This window comes from Electrophorus electricus, chromosome 12 (genome assembly GCF_041902795.1).
Source record: "Electrophorus electricus isolate QZ-2024a chromosome 12, ASM4190279v1, whole genome shotgun sequence".
NCBI classification, from domain to species: Eukaryota; Metazoa; Chordata; class Actinopteri; order Gymnotiformes; family Gymnotidae; genus Electrophorus; species Electrophorus electricus.
The window spans coordinates 5,367,840-5,387,671 of NC_137508.1; the positions used below are offsets into that span (position 1 = coordinate 5,367,840).

At 36.9% G+C, this 19,832-nt stretch overlaps 2 protein-coding genes across 5 annotated transcripts in view; both read right to left on the reverse strand.

Moving 5' to 3' along the window:
• Window positions 1-8,839, reverse strand: part of vcla (vinculin a) — a 35,498-nt gene extending 26,659 nt beyond the window's left edge. For 2 of the 4 annotated variants that reach the window (XM_027017593.3, XM_027017592.3), the window contains exon 1: window positions 8,411-8,839. In XM_027017593.3, coding sequence (XP_026873394.3) covers window positions 8,411-8,578 — 168 coding nt within the window. In that variant the 5' untranslated portion in view covers window positions 8,579-8,839. The remainder of the gene's footprint in view (window positions 1-8,410) is intronic. The other 2 variants (XM_027017595.3, XM_027017594.3) reach the window with 1 other exon arrangement.
• A 3,260-nt stretch (window positions 8,840-12,099) lies between these two features.
• plaua (plasminogen activator, urokinase a) lies at window positions 12,100-17,928 on the reverse strand. Its single transcript, XM_035531781.2, has 11 exons — window positions 17,798-17,928; window positions 17,280-17,380; window positions 17,118-17,172; window positions 16,559-16,709; window positions 15,464-15,561; window positions 15,170-15,211; window positions 14,870-15,047; window positions 14,582-14,727; window positions 14,355-14,495; window positions 13,847-13,995; window positions 12,100-13,735 (listed from the first exon to the last, which is right to left on the reverse strand). Exons 2-11 carry the CDS (start codon window positions 17,349-17,351, stop codon window positions 13,538-13,540), a joined length of 1,230 nt encoding a protein of 409 aa, XP_035387674.2. The 5' UTR covers window positions 17,352-17,380; window positions 17,798-17,928; the 3' UTR covers window positions 12,100-13,537.
• Window positions 17,929-19,832: the final 1,904 nt, after the last annotated feature.

The window sequence follows — 19,832 nt, forward strand, 5'->3', positions numbered from 1 at the left end:
ATCTGTGGCAAGACTTGAAAATTGCTGTTCACAGATGCTCTCCATCCAATCTGACTGAGCTTGAGCCATTTTGCAAAGAAGAAATGGTAAAAATTCAGCCTGTAGATGTGCAAAGCTGGTAGAGTCATACCCCAAAAGACTTGTGTAACGGAAAGCTTGCCTCCCGCGAGTCACGTGGTTTGCAGCTGTAATTGCAGCGAAAGGTGGTCCCACAAAGTATTGAGTCAGAGGGGCTGAATACAAATGCACGCTACACTTCTACTGAGAATAAATTACACACAGGTGGACTGTATTTGCTAATTTGGTGACCTACGAAGGCAATGGGTCACACTGGATGTTATTTAGGGGTATCAGAGTACAGGGGGCTGAATACAAATGCTCGCTACACTTTCCAGATTTTTATATATTAAAAAATTTGAAAACCATGCATCATTTTCTTTTCACTTCACAATTACTTGTTACTTTGTGTTCACTTATCACATAAAATCCCAATAAAATACATTTAAGTTTGTAGGTGTAACATGAAAAAATATGGAAAAGTTCAAGGGGTATGAATACTTTTTCAAGGCCCTATGTGTATACATATAACTTTCAGCTGGTCTGAAATGTCACTAGGGGTCAGGGAGGCCCATAAAGTAGGGAGCATGGCAATCAGGAAGAATAGGATGCACACCCATGTACTGAGACACACACATGCAGAGTGCTGTGAGTGAATGAAGATGGACAGAGGCCAACCCAAACAGCAGTACAGGCCAAACGAAAAAGGAATGCTGCTCAACTGGGTTGTCACACAAACCCCCACAGCAGCAGCAAAGTGCTAATAACATTCAGTTAAGGTGTCCATCAATTGCATATGACCACCTAAAATAAGACAACTCAAGTACCCAAAGCAGGTAAAGTAGAATAGGTCAGGGTGAAGGAAACAGAATGCTGACTAGGTGTTTTTCCCTCCCATCTTGGATCGCCTCTCAGCAACCCAGTCCCTCTATCCAACTGTGGTGCTCTAATCCAGTGGGATCCAGGAACCCCCTCATAGGGGTCCTCTACCTCACCCATCCCCAGGGACACTGGACCCAGCAACTGCATTCCAAATGGTTATTCTTAGCCTACAGTGCCCCATGTCTTTGCATACCATCAATGGAACAGTTAATAGGGTAACCTGGAATTTCCATCATCTTAGCTGTAAAATCAATGAAGGAAGTATAATAATCATCACACAAGGAAAAAAAGTTATCTGGAGAATGCTTGACTGCACTGGCAATACGATCACAAACCACTTAAAAGCCATTGCAATATTACCCCACTAGCTCAGGTGCTGGGATGATAACAGTGGTTCCACTGGTGACAATCCTCATTTTCTTTCTGTTGACTGATTTCTTCTCAGTGTGGTGGTGCATTTTCTTCAGCGTTTTGATAATGAGAAGAGCACATGTTTAAGAACACTACTGGCACACTGACAGTCCCCAGGTCAGGTTTTACACATGCCATCTATGTGTGTGCCATTTGGCATGTCCATGGTATTTAAATGTAAGGTGCAATAAGAATCTACTCTGAATATGTTCTGTCACTGATGACAGACTGATTGATATTAACTTCCAAAGCAGCTGCATCAGCATTCTGAACCAGTGAATGAGACATAGCTCTACTTAGTAAGTCCTTAAAATCTCCATTCTGCATTTTAATTTGTTCATGTCAGAAGATGAGATTAATCCATTATATCAAGTGTACAATAAACAAAAAATAATCAGGTTGGAACTTTTAGTTTCAGGCACAAGGCAGGATTTTGACAATGCAAAGGTGGATAATGAGTTCTAAACCCCTGAGCATACATGAACTGATTTGTTTTCAGTGGAGCAAAGTCCTATCAAGTGTGCTTAAAATTCTTTAAGCACACACAACACAAGCTAAGAAGCACAGCAGGAACCTTGCAGCAGAGGTTTAGGTTTGAATCCCTGTTGTACTACCCACTGTGGCTTAGTATTCCTTGAGGAATGTGTTGTTGACTCTGATAAATGGTGCGTGCTCAACTGCTTGGCCGAAAAACATGCTTCACTTAAAAAAGTGTACTTATTTGATCAACTACTTCTTGACCTGCTCAGAACAAGTGTAAAAGATACACCTGATCAATTGGGCAACATCAGTCACCCTTGGTGTTACCAATGACTTTAGTCTATAAAAGAATGAGAAGGGTTTTAACATGACTATGAATGCAATGTGAATACAGAACCTGAGTGAGTGTGGAACACGAATTCCTATTTTTTGTGCCTCCCATGAATGCATCTGCCTCTGTGCATTCCCATGAAAGGGAAATTTTAAAAGTACCTGCAGTAAGCTGCCACTGTGTGAGTTAACAGTGAGGCAGGCAGTGGGGAGTTCTCTTTCAGTGAAGGTTTTCATAACCAAGACGTCCCGAGCTCTCAGCCATATGCTGTCTGTTTACTCTCATACTGCAAAAGCATTTCTCTCTGATTGCTCCAACCGCCTTGAAGACACACATTTCCTTTAAAGGAAGACTCCTTACATAAGCATAGTCCATAAAAGGTTCGTGGCAACCTTGCATGCAATTCAAACACAGGCGACTTTCATACCATATTTCTGGCAATAAAGAATAGGCTGTAAAAAAAATCTGACACAGGCGACATTGATGAATTGATTGTTTTTTTTTTAAATACATAATTGATGTAAGTGCACACATTGTAGCATTAGCCAGCTGCGGGCTCGGTAAAAGCGTTGTTTGATCTGAAGCTGTGCACTTCCAAGTGCTGTGATAATGGATTGTTGGAGAGCACCTGAGGTCATCTGCTACACCTTAGCCAGTTGATCATACTCCTGTCAGATATCCTAAGCATACAGCACTTGGATCTGAATAACAGTACCCAGACTGTAAGCAGTACACCAACACCTAATTAACAGTAACACTAACTGACAATATGAATCTGAAATTAGTCTATATAAAAGTGATGCCTGCTTCACAGACTTAATCATTAACAATACAGCTGCTTACTGTAAATGCTACGATCAGGAGACTGGTCTTGATACAAATATATTTATGTACATCATGAATTTCAGTTTCTGTGTTTGCTGTTCTCATGATAATATGGAGTACACCTTAAAACTGAATTTGGCAGAACTTGGTTCTCTGTTCAGTTTTAAATAAATGGTCATTTTAGAGGCCAAATGTTGAACATTAAACCAGAGTGCTAATATATTGTCATACAACATAATTAAAGTGTTTATTGATATATAAGCAATTAGATGTATTTTACCTGCTGTTATATCACAGTAAAGCATACTGACAAATTGCATGATGAATCAAAAAGGCCTTGTTAACTAATGATATGTGAAGAGTATAGTCAAAAAGATATAATCCTTTTCATAGAGAATGGTGCCATCACATGGAATATGCTCTTTATATTCTCTTCACACTGTTGTGTATGTGTGTGTATAAAAAGATATTGTCAGAATTATTGTCCATTTATGATTATTCCTAAGAGCTAAGCAAAATGGATTCCAATTTGTATGGTAAAGGTGGCTTTTCATGGAGATAATGAAAGCTCATTTGAGTGGTAAATTTGATGACATTTTCATAAAATTCATTTGTGACAGGATAAGATGTCTTACACAATAAGCCTGATTAATCTCAATGATTTATTTGAAGAAAAAAGTAATCAAACTCAGAAGGTCAGCTGTTTTTAAGAATACATCACAGAGCATCAGGGCTTCCTCTGTATTTCTATTTGATGGAGATCACAATCAATTATTCTTTTCCTCTACCCATACAGTTCAAAGGTAGGGATAAACCATGACATGTGAAGAGGCCAATGGTGCTGAAATCCAGCTGCATGTGCATAATTTGGAACAAATTATAAAGTCACAGAGAGAATTTTTCAGGCAGCTGTCCTTCCCATCTCAAAAGCAGACTCATCATCATCTCTCTATCAAGTATCGGTTTAACAGATTGATCCTATTATCATGTTAACATACAGCTTTAGGGCATACTATCATGGAAAATGGAATTTCCTTCACTCTGTTGAAATAAGGAATTTTGAAGTAATATGTAAATATTGTTCAAGTTCTCAAAATACACCATTTGCTCTTCCAGTCCATAAAAATCCCCTAAGGAATCTAAGCAGCAAAACATCCTGTTTTGAGATCACTATTTCTCTGATGTTTCAAGAACAAACTCATGTACATATCCCTGCCTATGCAACAGCAATTTAGCTCCAGTGGATGGGGCTACAGCAGTTTACCAACTTACACTGCAGTTCTCAGTGCTTTTTGAATGAGGCACAATACAGGGCAGCCAATCTGTCTTAAAGGTGGGGTAAAAGAAACACCTATTTAAGGGCTAAAAAGAGGTTGGAAAATGGTTGTATAAAACTGAACTATGACTGTTTTGGGACATAAAGCCACACAATCCTTGTAAGCGGATATCAAGGGAAAATATAAAATTACAGACAAATGTTGGCTATGGGCCCTTTAATACAATAATCAGTTGACTGCCAGTAGAGTTTTTTTTGTGTTTGTTTCTTCTGTTTTGTTTTTTGTTGGTTTCTTTGCTTTAAACCTTCATGCTTTTACAACACTTTAAGCTGTACCTAACATTTTGCTACTATATAGCTTTGAAGTAATTAAGACAACCAGGATCATCTAGTACTTTGTACCTCACTAAGCAACAAAGTTCCCTATTAGTAACTGATCCTGACTGAAAGTATGTAAACACTAGAGGCTGTGTTAAAAGTAATGTGTGACACAATCAAGTAGTAAGAGTTAAAAACAAACTAGCAACAGTTCAGATATAGTTTTGTACCACTGGCAAGACACCAAGTGAACTTAGTCACCAGTGATGTAAGTACCACTTTGGGATAAAATGGGGGATGGGGACCCTGTCTTCCAGCTCTGCCACCCAGGAGTGATCGACAGACTTAGTGGAGGATGCAGACAGACATGCAGACTGTGTTCTGTGCCAGAGACCTGCTTGACGCAAAGGTTTCTCCTCTTCGTAAGCCATAAAAAGCACACTTGGAGGAGAGGGGACAGAAGGGCATGAAAGCTGCTCTGAAGAGCTCCTTATGAAGCCATGTAGGTCCAAGCATCTGCTTATCTGTTCCTATCTGATTGCATACTGCCCCTTCCACACAAACAGATTATAAACAACCTAAACTGAGGCCAAAACGCAAGGGGAGATAAATATAAATAGAAACAGAAATAAATACAAATAGTATGCATATTATATGTGTGCTTGACTATACAGATTTACTTTTGTTGTGCAAATAAATTTAGCACTCCATGCTTAAGATTTGTAAAAGATGACCAAAGAAACCAAAGAACACCTTGCAAAAGTGGCATTAGAGCCAGGATCTATACAAAGCCACTCAGCCTTGTATTTCAGTGCTTGGCTGGTACATGGTATGATTTGGCTGGAACAGGTGCTCCAGGAATGGTGGGGGGAGGGGGGTATTCTGGAGTCTCCAATAAAGACGCTGACGCTTGAGACTTTCGCCTTCCAGGCAGAGGCACGCACCACCCTCTCAACCCTGCTACCGTGAGACTGTGTTACTTCCAGTAAATAAATAGGCCAAGTATTCTTATGTCCAACTCCCTATTTGTGATTTCGGTAACTACGTTCAGTAGATTTTCCCTTTGTTGCAATATTATCAACAGTAAGGAGCTAATTATGCTATAGTAGGCTACAGAGGGGCAATAGGGCCCAGTGGTATAAACCTTTGCAATCACAATGAATAGAGCACAACAGGCCAGTCCAACAACACATCCATACTTTCTCACACTGGGACTAGGTTAATCGTCACTTAATCTACAGCGTGATCTTTGGCCTCCAGCAGTTTGAGGATTTTTGAAATATGAATTTAATAAACCTGATTATAAGCAGCCCCCATGGACTCTTCCTCACGTAGTTGACTTTTACCTCATTCATCCTGTATTGGGTGATCAAAAAGGGAAAAAAAGGTTTTCAACAAATAAGCACCACATGATTCAGTCACTCCGTCTATGCCATTTTAAGGTGTGTTATAAAGCAGTTCAAGTTCACCAAAAGGAATTTTTATATTGTGTCTTCATACCAACATTTGCAAATGTATAGAATCATAAGATTCAGCTTGAACTAATTTGTATATATTTTTATTAACAAAAGACAATGACTATGTAGAACACAGAGGCATAGATCACAGTTTAACGCATGCAATCCCTGCAATAGCACATTTATGACACTTTTATCCAAAGCGACTTACAGTTATGACCGAGTACAAATTGAGCAATTGAGGGTTAGGGGCCTTGCTCAGGAGCCCGACAGTGGCAACTGTGGGACTTGAACCAGCAACCTTCCAATTACAAGTCAAGTACCTTAACCAATGAGCTACTTCACATGGAAATCCTATCCCTTATACATGTAACTATTTGCAAATACATTATACCTCAGATAAGTTAGCCCCAGAACAGCCAAAAAGAATACTACTAGTCAGATTGAGCATTACATGGCGTTTACATGGCTATAATATATTTATAAATCTATTTTTGAACAAATGTTTTAATAAATTATTTGTTCTCATTTTCTTCCTTTTGGTCCTTATTTAGTTTTATACAATAAACAACTCTGATGCTAATGTGGACAGCATTCCATGTAGTCTTACAAAGCGTCTTTCTGAATAAATTCTCAGACAGCACTCTGAAGCACTTCACCATGATCAGAGACTGAACTACTGCAGGACTCAGGCAGATTCCAGACCAGCTGGTGTGCAAGTTACCAGTAGGGGAGATAGGAACCCTGCTCAAACACAGCCAGCTGTTTCATCTAGGACCATACAGGTGTCACATGGTACAGCTGGAATCTGAATCTGGATCACAGTATTAATACATGAGCCTTGCTATTACATGCTCTACTTGGAGACCTTAAATGATGTTAGTTAAAATAGGTCCATGTCTTTTTTGTTAAGTTCCATTGAATGCTCAGTAAAGATCCTCACAAATTGGTTGCAAATATTCATCAGTGAAATTATCACAGATTATAGCTTGTTTTTACATACCATAAACAAGCTTGTCAACTAAATTCTGATACATTTAGGAACACTCATTTACATGTGTACAATAAACAATAAACAATGATGCTGCTTTTTGCAATTGCAATACAACAGTATTAGTTTTCTTTTAACTGGCGTTTCAGTAGTACTAACTATCATCAAAAGTAATGCAAGCTCTTTTTGCAAGCAGGGATAGCTCATAAATATGTGGGTTCCATTAGCCCTTTCTATCACAAAGTTCTGGTAAGGGAATAGCATCTTTAAGAGATTAGGCATGCATGCAATAACAGACCACATACAGGTGTTGTGGAGATTGCAGCAGTAGCCCTTGAGCTCTTTAAAGACAGCATGTGCACATGGTGATCAGTATTCCAATCAAGGTGTCATTCTGGCTTCTTCATTACATCAATAAGGAACCACAAGTGTGTGTGTGTGTGTGTGTATATATATATATATATATATATATATATATATATATATATATATATATATATATATGAACAAATAAATCACATAAATATATAACTGAGTCAGAATTAGCCATGTTAACAAAAATAGCTGTTTTAATTCAATTTATTTGAAGGTAAGCACAGACAGTCTGCTTGTGGTTAAAACAAAATGGGAGCATACCAGTCAGACTGTGTCTTGTTGCTGTGGACACAATGAGCAAATAAAGAAAAGCCCTCCTGAAGTTTGTGGGATTAATGATTTTGTTTTTGAAGTTTCTTGGAAACATGACCTGAATATCAGTGCTAAGATGAGATCTCTGGCACACCCTAGGTTTACCAAAAGTGCTACAGCACCCATCTTAAAACCCCTCTAGAGTTAGACAACACTAACATTTTGGAAACCGTACCCTAAGTGTTATTGTTGTCAAATTGGCCCAAATGTATTCTAAAAATTGTATCACTCCACACTGAAATGATAAGGAAATCCCTCTGCCACCATCCTGCACTTCAAATAAAAGTGCACTATTGACAGAATGTGATGCAAACATTATGCTCATTCACTGACACCATGCTTGGCAAAATGGTATTACTACCAGTATCTCCTGTTGTCAACTTCTAATGACATATTCAGACTTACAATCAGGCAGGTTCCCCTTTAACCATCACTTGAAAAAATGCTGGCTCTTCTAAATAGTGTGATCAGATATGCCAAATGACACTACATGGGGCAAGATTCTGAAGTTGCCCATGCTGAACATTGTCCATGACCCAACGTTGAAAAAGTTTCCCTCGGGAAAACGAAGATCACGATTTGGATGTTGCCAACAATGTAACAAAATTAACAGGGTACCACAGACGACACAGACAGCTCAAGAATTGTAGCTGTAGATGTACAGGCAAAGCAAGCAGAATTCAAAAGTGTCTCACCCGCACGAGGTTGCTGACGGCTGCCTGCACTGCAGCCACAGGAGCAGTAAGATCAGGGATCGCTTTGCCATCAACTTCGCCTTCCTCGTGCATGATCACCAAGTGGGATATCTGCTGAGCCACTGGCTCCAGAATACTCTCTATCGTCTTAGTATGGAACACCGGCATTTTGGAGTCTGAATATCTTCAACTCAAGTGGGAAAAGGGCACGTGCTCGCACCAAACAGTGACTTTGGCTTGTGCTTCCCAGTTATTTCTTCAAGGACAACACAATCCGCTCGTCTATTCCCAAGGCTACTCCCCTCATGCAGCGAAATCCCCGAATCACACTCCCACCGACCGACGGCTTCTGTGGAAAGCCGCCCGGTAAAGTGGAAGCAAACGCACGACAAAAAAGAATCGCCGCTCCCCAGCCAATAAGGAAAAAGGTTTTACCACCCGGGCGCAGATGCGATTGGTGCGCATTGACGCCGCTTTCACTCCCAGCCACCCCACCCTACCTTTGCCAAGGGCGCCAGCGCATCCCAAACTACGTCATGCATGTTTATGCCCAAAAATGGGCTGCACTGGAGTTACGAAGTGAGGATTCCATGGATTACATATGACTAAATTATAACAGTATCTTGAGTAAAGACGTAACTAAGTAACTGATACCCAGCGATAAAACCCTGCGAGGATGTCCATACATAGCTCGCTGTTTTAATTATCCAGAGCACCTGTGCTTTATGAGTTTATATTCGGCATTTGTTCGGTTGCGCACCATTAGGACAAAGATTTAGATGGATTACTATTGTATTTATTATTTGGTTAGTGTTGGTATCGTTTTTAAGCATCTGACGTCTTTGGTCTTTTTTTTTTGCATTAAAAGTTTGCGGTGGCCTGTTCTTTACCTTCGTGTGCATTTTGTAATGGCCATGAAGACCAATGTGTAAATGATCATTTTGTAATGGATGTGAAGTCCAGAATGTAAATAATCTTTTTTTTTTCGTTTAACTCAATACATTTTAGAGCCCACTCTAATACCTGGGTATTACAGAATAACTGGATATGTTCAAACAAGATTTTCACTGCAGTAGTTCTAGTTCAAAGTAATATAGTTTGGAAGATTGTGGGTGTTAATATTGTAGATGATTATTCTGGGTTTTGCTTATATTTATTTTATTTTTCTTGCATTTTGCTAGTATTTAATTGTGTAGTCAAAAGGCGTTTGTGTTGGCATTGCAACACTGAGTGGTCTAACTATTTATACAATATACTTAAAAACTATGCACCAATATGCTGCTTCAGGAAAGCACCTAAACACAAACTGCACAATGATTTGAGGATGAATTTATCTTCTTAATCATAATCTTAATCATAATAAAGTGTAAATTCCATAATTACTAAAAAAAACCCAAAAAAAACTATTTTGTAGATTTTGAGACTAGGCCTACTGTGCATTCATAGGTGTAGTAGGCTTGACATGTTTCAGAGAAAACTATGGGCCAATTTCAAGCTTGCAAACAAGCTCTTCTGCCTGCTCAGTTTTCAGTGTTAAGTGTGTCATTTAGTTAGTAGCTGGCCACAGTTGGCTAGCTGCACACAAAGTGAATCAGTGAGATATTACAAAAAAAACCCCATATCAGTCATGTCACACAGTGGCCTGAAATGGTCAATGTAATCAAAGCTGGTTGTATGTGTAGCTCAGCAACTCAGAGAGACTGTGTGGAAGAGTGAGGAAGAGCTATCAGCTGCTCATATTGTGACATGGTGGCATACACCGAAGTGATACCAGCCTACAGCCTACAATGAGATAAAGTTTCCTAGTAAGCCTGCATGATAACGCCTTTCTACTGTCACTGAGCAGTAGCTCCCTGCTAGCAAAGACAAAGCAAATGCCTAACTACCTAATAAGGGCCGCCTGAGTCTGAAGGAGCAGAAGTGTACCTTGCCATTCTAATCTAAATTGTTTATAATAACATCAGCAGTTTCCACTGAAGCCTTCGAGTGCCAAGTAATTCAGAAGCCTTGCAGTAAAAGTCTCGTTGAGAGCATCAGTTACTTTTTCACTTCACCTGTGCTTGCTTATTTAAAGCGTGATTTATTATATTGATAGCTAGAAAACATGCAGTTTTTGTAACAAAAAAATGCTGACTTTGTAAAACATGCTCTATCGGTGGCATAACCCAAAATTCTGGGTTTCCACCGCAAGAGGCAAAGTGAAGGCCCTTTTCAAAATTTACATTTTTACATTCCCCTCATGGGGGGGGCCTCCCTCAGCTTGAGTCTCCCCCCAGCAGGTGTGCGCAGTGTGCCCCGCCACCCACACACGCCACATGCCTGTGTGTTCTCTCTAATGCTGAACATGCAGAATATATCTCTTCTCAGTAACTTGTTTAATATATTGTAGTGAAGATTTTACTTTAGATACATTAAAACAATGAATTCAGTGATATGTTTTGGTAGACATTTGATAGGCTCAAGCTTATAAGCCCATAACTTGGTCTTTTTTTCTCTTTGTTGCTCTCTCTCTCTCTCTTTCTCTCTATTGCTCTCTTTCTCTTCATCATGCAGTAAAGACAAAAATAAAGTTGACAAGATAAATTTGATCATTCACATTTGTCTTACCATATACAGTATATGCACTCCGACTGATTATACTATTAGTCATACAGACTTCTCTGCATTGTCTTTCCTAATATGTATCCAAATTATGCTGATTTTCAAAGCTTATGTGGGACTTTCAGAGTTTCCCTTTAAAGAATAATACTCTATGTTTAATGGATAAACAGGTTCTTCATTAAGCTTGGCACGGCAGAAAAATCTGGCTGTCTGTTTCAGCTTGGCTGTGGCAATATGCAGCAGTTGGAGTAATTAGAGAGGACCTTTGCCATGGCTCCCACCCCTGAAACTATAGGCCCCCAAAAATAATTGCAAAGGACTGATCCAAAACTTTCCACAACCATTGTCCAACTGCATAAGTGTCACACTTTCAGAAAAGAAATGAGTTAATGTAGGTATTCCCTAGGGCAAGCAAACACCACACAGCTCAGTATCAGGAGATATACTTTAGCTACAGACTGTAAACCCATTTGCTCTTCCACTCTTGAGGATAATGGTAGAAAGGCATTATACATAGTGATCCTGTGTAAACTGAAGCTTGAGTTTAAATTTTTTTTTACAGCACTTTTAATGCTGACATGATAATTTATGCTGACATCTCAATTTCTAAGTCATCCCTGCTAGATGTTGTAAAACACACTGCAAGTTCAGGACACAAAATTACTGTTGGAGGCCTTCTGTTATTCTTTTTGACCAATTTGGCAACGTTATATTACATTATACTATATTATATTACATTATTATTGTTTTTATTATTATTGTTTTTTTATTATTATTATTGTTGTTGTTGTTGTTGTTGTTGTTGTTGTTGTTGTTGTTGTAATAAAAGATATTCGAGTGATTTTAGTTCCGTTTTGAAACGGTTAAAAATGCTTAATGGCTCTCCCCAGTGGAGATTAAGAGTCATTGACGAACCAACATAGGCTACAGTCCTAACAGACTAAAGAAAAGACTAAAGTGACAGCAAGTTTATTTAACTTTTATTGTTAACTTCTTTTGTGATCTTTAACCTCTCATTTTTACACTGAAGATGAATTAAAGGTCTCCAATTTTTCACTGCTCAAAGTAGTAGTGAAAAGTAAACAATGAAATTAGGGATTTTATCAACATTATAGAGAGATTTTATGCTTTAATATTTTGAAATTAATTAGTGAAGCTATTTTCACTCCACTTGAGTTAAAGATAAACTCCTCAGGGATCGTCACAAATTAACTTTGTGACTACAATTTGCTGCACTCCCACGTTACCACTAAGTTTAAAAAAAATAATACGTTGTAGATTTCTGTACCTATGACCAGAATAGTTTTCAAAATAGAAATATTTTGATTAGTCAGAAGATCCGTATGATTTATGTCAAGAAATTAGCCCAGCTCCTACATACCCAGCAAATAAATAATGAATAGATTTTATTTAGGACACCCTTTCCTCCTTGACCAACAAGCAGGGAAATATTTTTCTCCCCACTTGCAGCCAACAATAGCAATAATATAATCTGATAAGGATACCACCCATTGGCATATATAGGATACGACAGCACTGTGTATGAGATATGAGGAGGGTGCACAATAACCATATGAGAATAAGCCAATGACTAAAGAGAGATCAGTAACAAACAATGCAATACAGTGAAGGAATTACACTATGCAACTTATATTTACTGAATATTTTAATGATCCTATAATAGCTGTATGAAAGCCAGCAATTACATGCTGATAATAAATTATCATGAAAGTTAATTAATTTATAAGAACCTTACAATAAAAGCATTACTCTGTATATCAACAGGGTCCAGCCCTCACATATATATGTACATATATATATATATAAATATTAAAAATAAATACAACATATTTGATGTGCAGTATGAAATAAAATAAATAAACTAGAAATAAACCATTTATGAACAAACATTTTGTTTTTAAAAAGTGTTGTATAAACCATTAAAGTCTATGAGAACATAGCGGCATTGAAGAACCCTGAGACTGACTGGTCTCAAAAGCAAAAACAATTAAGTGGATATAAGTATATGAATGAAGCTCAAACATAATAGAAGCACATAGTAGTTTTGCTATAATAATAATAATAATAATAATAATAATAAATAGATAGATAAATATAGAAATGTAAATTACTCTATAACTATGAACGCATCAACACTGCTTGAACTTGAATTTGCATGACACTGCTTGAATGAATTTACAAACAGAACTGAATAAGAGTAGTATCACAAAATATAGTACTACCACCCTTAAAAACACAGCATACAGTCATGTGTTACAAATGACCTGAACTTCACCTAATATTCAGACTTTAGGTCCTAATACAATCCTTAACAAAGCTTATAAGACTCATTTCCATGTTCCTAATTCAAACTGGCTAATGCTCATTATAAAAGGGCACCACCAGTACCTAAGACTCGATTAACAATGTTAATTGCATAACACAAACATTCTCCAGAGGTTATACTCCATAATGTGCAAAGTATTACTCGTGTAGCAAAAAAAGTGCCCTCCATCCAGAGCACAACTAATCCTTCTGTGGGTACATGATACCTTTGGTGAAGGAGGGTAGTCCTGTATGCTGTGCAATCCACTGGTTGTAGTTGGTGACTTTTGTGTAAACACCTGGATTAAATTCAGTGGCACAACCATGGCCCCAGCTGATGACTCCAAAGAGAAACATCCGGCCATTCATTTCACACACCAGAGGGCCTCCTGAGTCTCCCTGTTAAGAATGCATCACAAGGTGAGCAGAGTACTTGGAAAAAAAACACTGAGCTAATTAACAAGTAGTTTACTCAATTCTATATTTTGATTAAAATTTTGATCGAGTTACCTGACAGGCATCTTCTGTCCATATAGGACTAGCTGCACAGAACATGTTATTAGTAACCTCTGCCCCGTAATAGTCATTGTGCTGGCAAACTTCCTGCGAGATGAGTTTAACTTGAGCCTCCTTCAGGAACCGTGAAAAATACACTGAATCTTAAGAGAGAGAAGTAAAAATAATACGGTGATTTTCATGCTTGAAATTTTGAAATATATACTTGCGGTCTTAGATTAAACCACAACAAATACATAAATAACAGTTACATTTTAAAAGCTTAATCAAAGCTTAATTTAATGTCATTAATGTCAATAAAAACTGCCAATGATTTTCATATGATTCCCCATGGGGCATTGAGATCATAGGAAAATGGCATTTCTACTGACCCTAATGCTGTAACATAAGTTGAGACATAAAACTGTACCTTGTACTTTCTATAATTATTTTTCTGGTCATTATTATTATGGATGATACACTGGTTACGTTATACACAAAAAAATTAGTATATTAATCTTACTGCTCTTCTCTCTGCCATAGCCTGCAATATCACAGAAGGAGCCAGAAGGTAGCATCTGCTGGGGAGGGGGAAGGCACACAGTCCTCACTGAGTGTGTCCTGTGTGCACACTGCCCACTGTTGTCAACAATCTGCAGCAGAGCTGAACACATATGCCAGGGTCAAACCATTAATGCAACGAGAATCAATCACTCCATGCAATAACAGCAGAGCTAGTTAAACACATACCTATGTCATTGTTATAATTATTTCCTGTGTAGTCCTCATGAATTACTAGTTTGGCCACTTTAAACATCTGCTCTTTCCTAAGATTAGTTTCATTGATGGCATTCTTCCCCAAATGGACAGAGAATCGGTGGATGCTTGTTTTTGCACTGTTTAAGACAAGAAAGTAACACATTTCATAATTTGCAAAACAACAATTTGTCATGAACTACCTATGCACATCATAAGAACGTCAAATAAATAGTTTTCAATCGATTTCAAATAGTTTTAATGTATGAAACTTTCTAGTACCCTTCAGGGAAGCAGTGGGCTGCAGTGAGAACCCAGCAGGGAGTGATTAGCGTGCCTCCGCATTGGAATGCTTCACCTTTGAAGATGGATGCAACCCAAGGCTGAGACTCTATTGTAGACTTTACTCCCCCTACAATCCTGTATATGCGTTTCTGAATTCGTTTACCACATGTTGTTTCTGGAAAGGTAAAACAGATCATTTCCATCAAATTACAAAAATAAGCCATTACATTTATGTGGTAATATCTTAAACACACTACTGCAATGTGTAAATAAGTAGATTAAATGAAACTTTCTTACCAGTGTCCTGCTTCAGTGTTTCAGAATGTCGTAGACTGTTAGCTGGTTCAGAAAGAAATAATAACTTTATTTGTACACCAATGTTTATACATACAAAAATTCAGATCAAAGGCTATCACAGAAATTCTATAAAACACATGAAAGCAATGAATATAATACATGCTAACATAAACAAGGGAACCATAAATCTACAAGAAAGCACAACATGTAGTGACAGGGAATTTATCAAGTGTTCTGCCTATTTTCTTTTTTTTCAGAGAATACAAAACATTGTGACTATACTTTCCAACTTACTAGGTTTAACTTCACACCGTGGGATTTTACAGAATTCACGAACAATCTTCTTATTCCTCCTGACCAAGCACCATGGCATAGGGCTATTATCTGGGTTCCTGCAAAGAAAACAGTCAACGGTCAGGCAGTTACCACAATGTGCAAAAACAAGCACCTTTTCTCAGGTGAAACTCACAGACCTTTCCAGTCCTCCTAAACTTTCAGGCTTTTAAAAGAAATGGTCAGGGAAACACAAAAAAAGCAACATCACCATCTCCTATGTTATCTGAAACTCAAAAGAATACACATTTCTATTACTAGACATTTCAAACCAGTGACACAGTGAAACTTATATATCCCCAAATAATGCTTACACCCAAAATACAAAAGAAATGCATATGCACTCAAATAAATTGACTAAATTGTATGTTGGTGAGATAAAACACCCACTCTGACTGTATTGCTCAACATAGCTCTGGTTAAGACTCAATTGTGTACCTACATTTAAAAGGGTAGGGCCCCTGTGTAAGAAACAACAATGTACATGTCTTGAATAAAGAAAAAGAGGTTAGGGGAATAACAAACCCAGAATAGAAGATGAATCTTTACAACCTCTCATCATCTACCTACAATGCCACCCTAACATATTTATGAATTCATTAGCATGGCATACAGGCTTTGGAATTCCCCAATACTCAGTTAAATACTAAAAGAAACTGTCAATTGTTAAGTCCAGCATTGACTTAGAACTAGATAATTCAATGATAATTGATAGATGAAAACTTTCATGTGCATATTTCCATCTACTAGTTCCATCATATTGAAACTATAGTTTTGACACTGTATCCAAAAAACCCAATAAAGAAAGAAAGAAAGAAATGAGTGATATTTAGTGAAAACTTCTAGGCACTCATTCATTCAAAACCTTCATACGCTAAAATGTACTAAAAATGCACCGATACATTTTTTTCATCTGATTTCTAATAATTTTTACTTCTTTTGAATGGGTTTTGCCTGCGTTTTCTTTCCTTTTTTTCTTTCCCTTGTAGACCCAGTGGATGTATTAAAATCTCAGACTGAACAGACTGTAAACTGAGGGGCAGTCCAGTGGAGTACCTGCAGTATTTATGTGATCCAAGGCCATAGATAATCTGTAGATGTTTAGAAATGTTCCAGGAGAGACATCTGTGATGACTGGCTGTGACAGAGATTGTACCGCTGTAGTCACTCCCATTACTTCCATCCTCAACACACTGCGCAAGACCATCTGAAAAAAAAAAGACATCTAAATCATTACTGGGAAGCAGATGTGTACACAATACAATCTAAAAACAAGTTTGGATTCTTCTTAAGCAAATATAATTATAGAGAAAAATTTTGAAGATTTAGGCATTTTAAGTATAAAGTTAAGACCTGTCTGATAAAATTAGTTCTTAATCAACTTGTGAACAATATAGTACTTTATTATTTTCTTTGCTTTATATTTTATCTTGTTTTTATCTTCATTTATTCAATTACATTTTATTTCTACTCCATCTTTTTATAAAGCACTTTGGAAATTTTGTTTTAAAATTGCTATATAATATATATGAGATTTAATATTAATTATAATTAATATTATTAGAAGTAGAAGTAGTAGCAGTAATAACAATAGTGTTTGGTAATAGGCGTTTACCATGCTGTTGTCTGTCTCTTGCAGGTAGAATGACATTGTTTATCCATGTCTTGTGCTTTAGTACGAAAGTATGAAAGTATGGAAATGTTATTATTAGAAGGGAAGAACCTTTTAAAAGTGCAGTTCATTTTTGAATATGTGTTAGGAAGTAAGAATACATACTTCTGCTTTTTTTCTCCATACCGCAGCAACATCATGTAGACACCACATCATCAATGTCACCAGCAACTTCATTCTGATTGTGGCTTCCTTATATGATGTGTCTGAAATGCATTATTTTGTACTGAACTATTTGATATCTTTTTGATGGTTTGAAATATTTTTTTAAATGGTGTACATAGAAGTAAGAATCCATTTAGAATGCTGTGTTGCATAGTTACAAGTTATACAACTAGAATAAGGTAAGACAACTCAAATAAATAATAACATGCTGTTTTGATGTCCAACAAATAAGTCAATTTTAGTTTGACATTACACTATTTTTAAATCATGTAAAACATTCAAAATGGTTGCATTGAGGTGGACCTTAAAAAGGTATATTTGAAATATTCCAGATATACAGTAATTTCACAGTAATTTACTGTTCTACAATATCTGATGGAGAAACCTCAGTGTTATATTTCATTGTAGTAAGTAAACCTTTGCAGAAAAATGAAAACTGTATAAAAAGAAATGCTTACCTTTCAGAAATAAATGCAGTGGTTTTGATTACAGCCTCTGTCCTGTGTTTCTTGCTCTTATAGCCCTCGGTTGCAAAAGGAACTCTTTGTCTAGATTGTGTGTTGTGTATTGATTGCTGGGTTCATGTTTTATATAGCATTCTTTGTCTGTGATAGGCGGGTCCAAAGAAGACCAACGCATGTTTTGTATTGTATGAGGTAGACATGTAGGGTATTTTCAGAAATGATTCATGAGAACTGACTCAAGAGCCTTCCTCTTTTCACACTGAATAGGTGTAATAGGAAATGTTCCTAATAAGGCTTTTTTCTTTTCACCAGTTCTCACATCTGGTCTTGTGATTGATGTCTCTCCAGCCTATATATCACAACTTTGTTTTTTAACGATTGGATTTAGATTCACCAGCTTACACATAAACAAGGCTTCCGATAGTTATATTTAAGCACTGGAAAATGAGTCCTGTTAAATATATCTGGATGGTTCCAGAGTATGTTTGGAGCTGTTGAAGAATGGGACAAAGCCTGAAGCTGAATGACATCATCACATATACTTAATGAAATGTGTAGATGCTTGCAGACATTTCCGCTTCAGCATATCAGAAAAGTTCCAGTGTTGCACTTAAAGGTCTCCTTTTATGATTGATGTAAACATACAGATCCCATTTGTTAACAACAATAATAAATGAAACCACTCGGCTTGTTGATCAAGTGTTAGAGTTAAGTTTAGTAAGCAATTAAAGTACCAAGCTTTATATAAAAATGGCCTTAAAAACATTCATTCATAACTGGAAAAGCTTTCTGAGAAATGAGAACTTGAATCACATACCTGAAAAAAAGGACTATAAGTTATTTATTTTACTAGCTTTCTAGTGATAATGCAGCATAAAGGTCTCCCTCATAGGCTTTAGTAATTATTCATATAATGAAAAAAAAAACAACTTTATAATTAATTTTCAAATCTGATTTATCATCAGAACAATGTGTGTGTTCATTTTAAATAGACAAACACATTGTTGGTGTAAAAGGATTTCACCGTTATATCCTCTCTGAATAGACTTCATGTCCATTTCAGATACTTCTTAGTTGTCTTAGAATAGATGATACAATTGATAGAAAACAGTCTGGCAAATTTATAACACAATGCTGTGAACCCTCACAGTAAACATCAATAATGCAACAGAAGCCTATATTTAATTAGGCTACAGTGTAATCACAGTACAACTGTATTAATTTCATGTGACCAAACATCTTGTATGTGAAAAAAAATCTAAGTCATCTGAATAGATTTCCTCTTCAGTATGAGACATCTTAGAGTGTATGTTCCCTATAGATGAAGATAAATGCTGATCAACAAAATTCAGGAACAAACAAGATGTATCCAATGACAGAATATTTTCTTGATAATCTTAGTAATCACTGACTCAGAGAAGTTTAAATCTGATTAAAGTGCACTATGGATCTGAGTGAAGCTAGTCTGCATGAGAAATGACAGGAAAATACTGCTTTATTACATCTAGATAAAAAAAAAAAAAAGATTATCTTATATTTGAAACAAACTTCTTTTTCCCATGGAGGTACACTTCCTATCCTGCCAATTTCATTGTTCCGAAATATGGACTAGGAAGTTTTACAACAGAAATGGTGAAAACATAAAAATGCTAATGCAAAGAAGGAAGTGAACACCACACAGACCTTGTAAGTGATCAAATAGATACTAGTTAACGGTGCCTCAAGAGGATGTCACAACAGTGGATTCATCAGTATTAGCCTCTTGCATCACATCAATTACTCAAATTCTAATAAAATACCCATATTGTTACCAATCTCCTATGTCATGAATCTATCTTGTAAGTATGAAACATGTTCTCATTACTCTATTTCTTTTTTGATACTTTGAGATTTTGGACTGAAAAGGGAATATAATTAGTTATATAAATATGATTCTTCTTATAAGACACTCTCTTTATCATGAGTTACTGAATTATTAAGTTCTTCTTTTTTTACCAGATCCCAGAAACAGGTGTTTATTATACAAATG

What these genes read in the sequence shown, in the direction of transcription:
- plaua (XM_035531781.2), bottom strand. Translation starts at nt 17,351, where the DNA reads ATGAAGTTGCTGGTGACATTGATGATGTGGTGTCTACATGATGTTGCT. An exon ending in GGATCACATAAATACTGCAG is followed by an intron (nt 15,562 to 16,558) that starts GTACTCCACTGG and finishes TTTTCTTTGCAG; the next exon opens with GAACCCAGATAATAGCCCTA. An exon ending in GGACAGAAGATGCCTGTCAG is followed by an intron (nt 13,736 to 13,846) that starts GTAACTCGATCA and finishes CATTCTTAACAG; the next exon opens with GGAGACTCAGGAGGCCCTCT.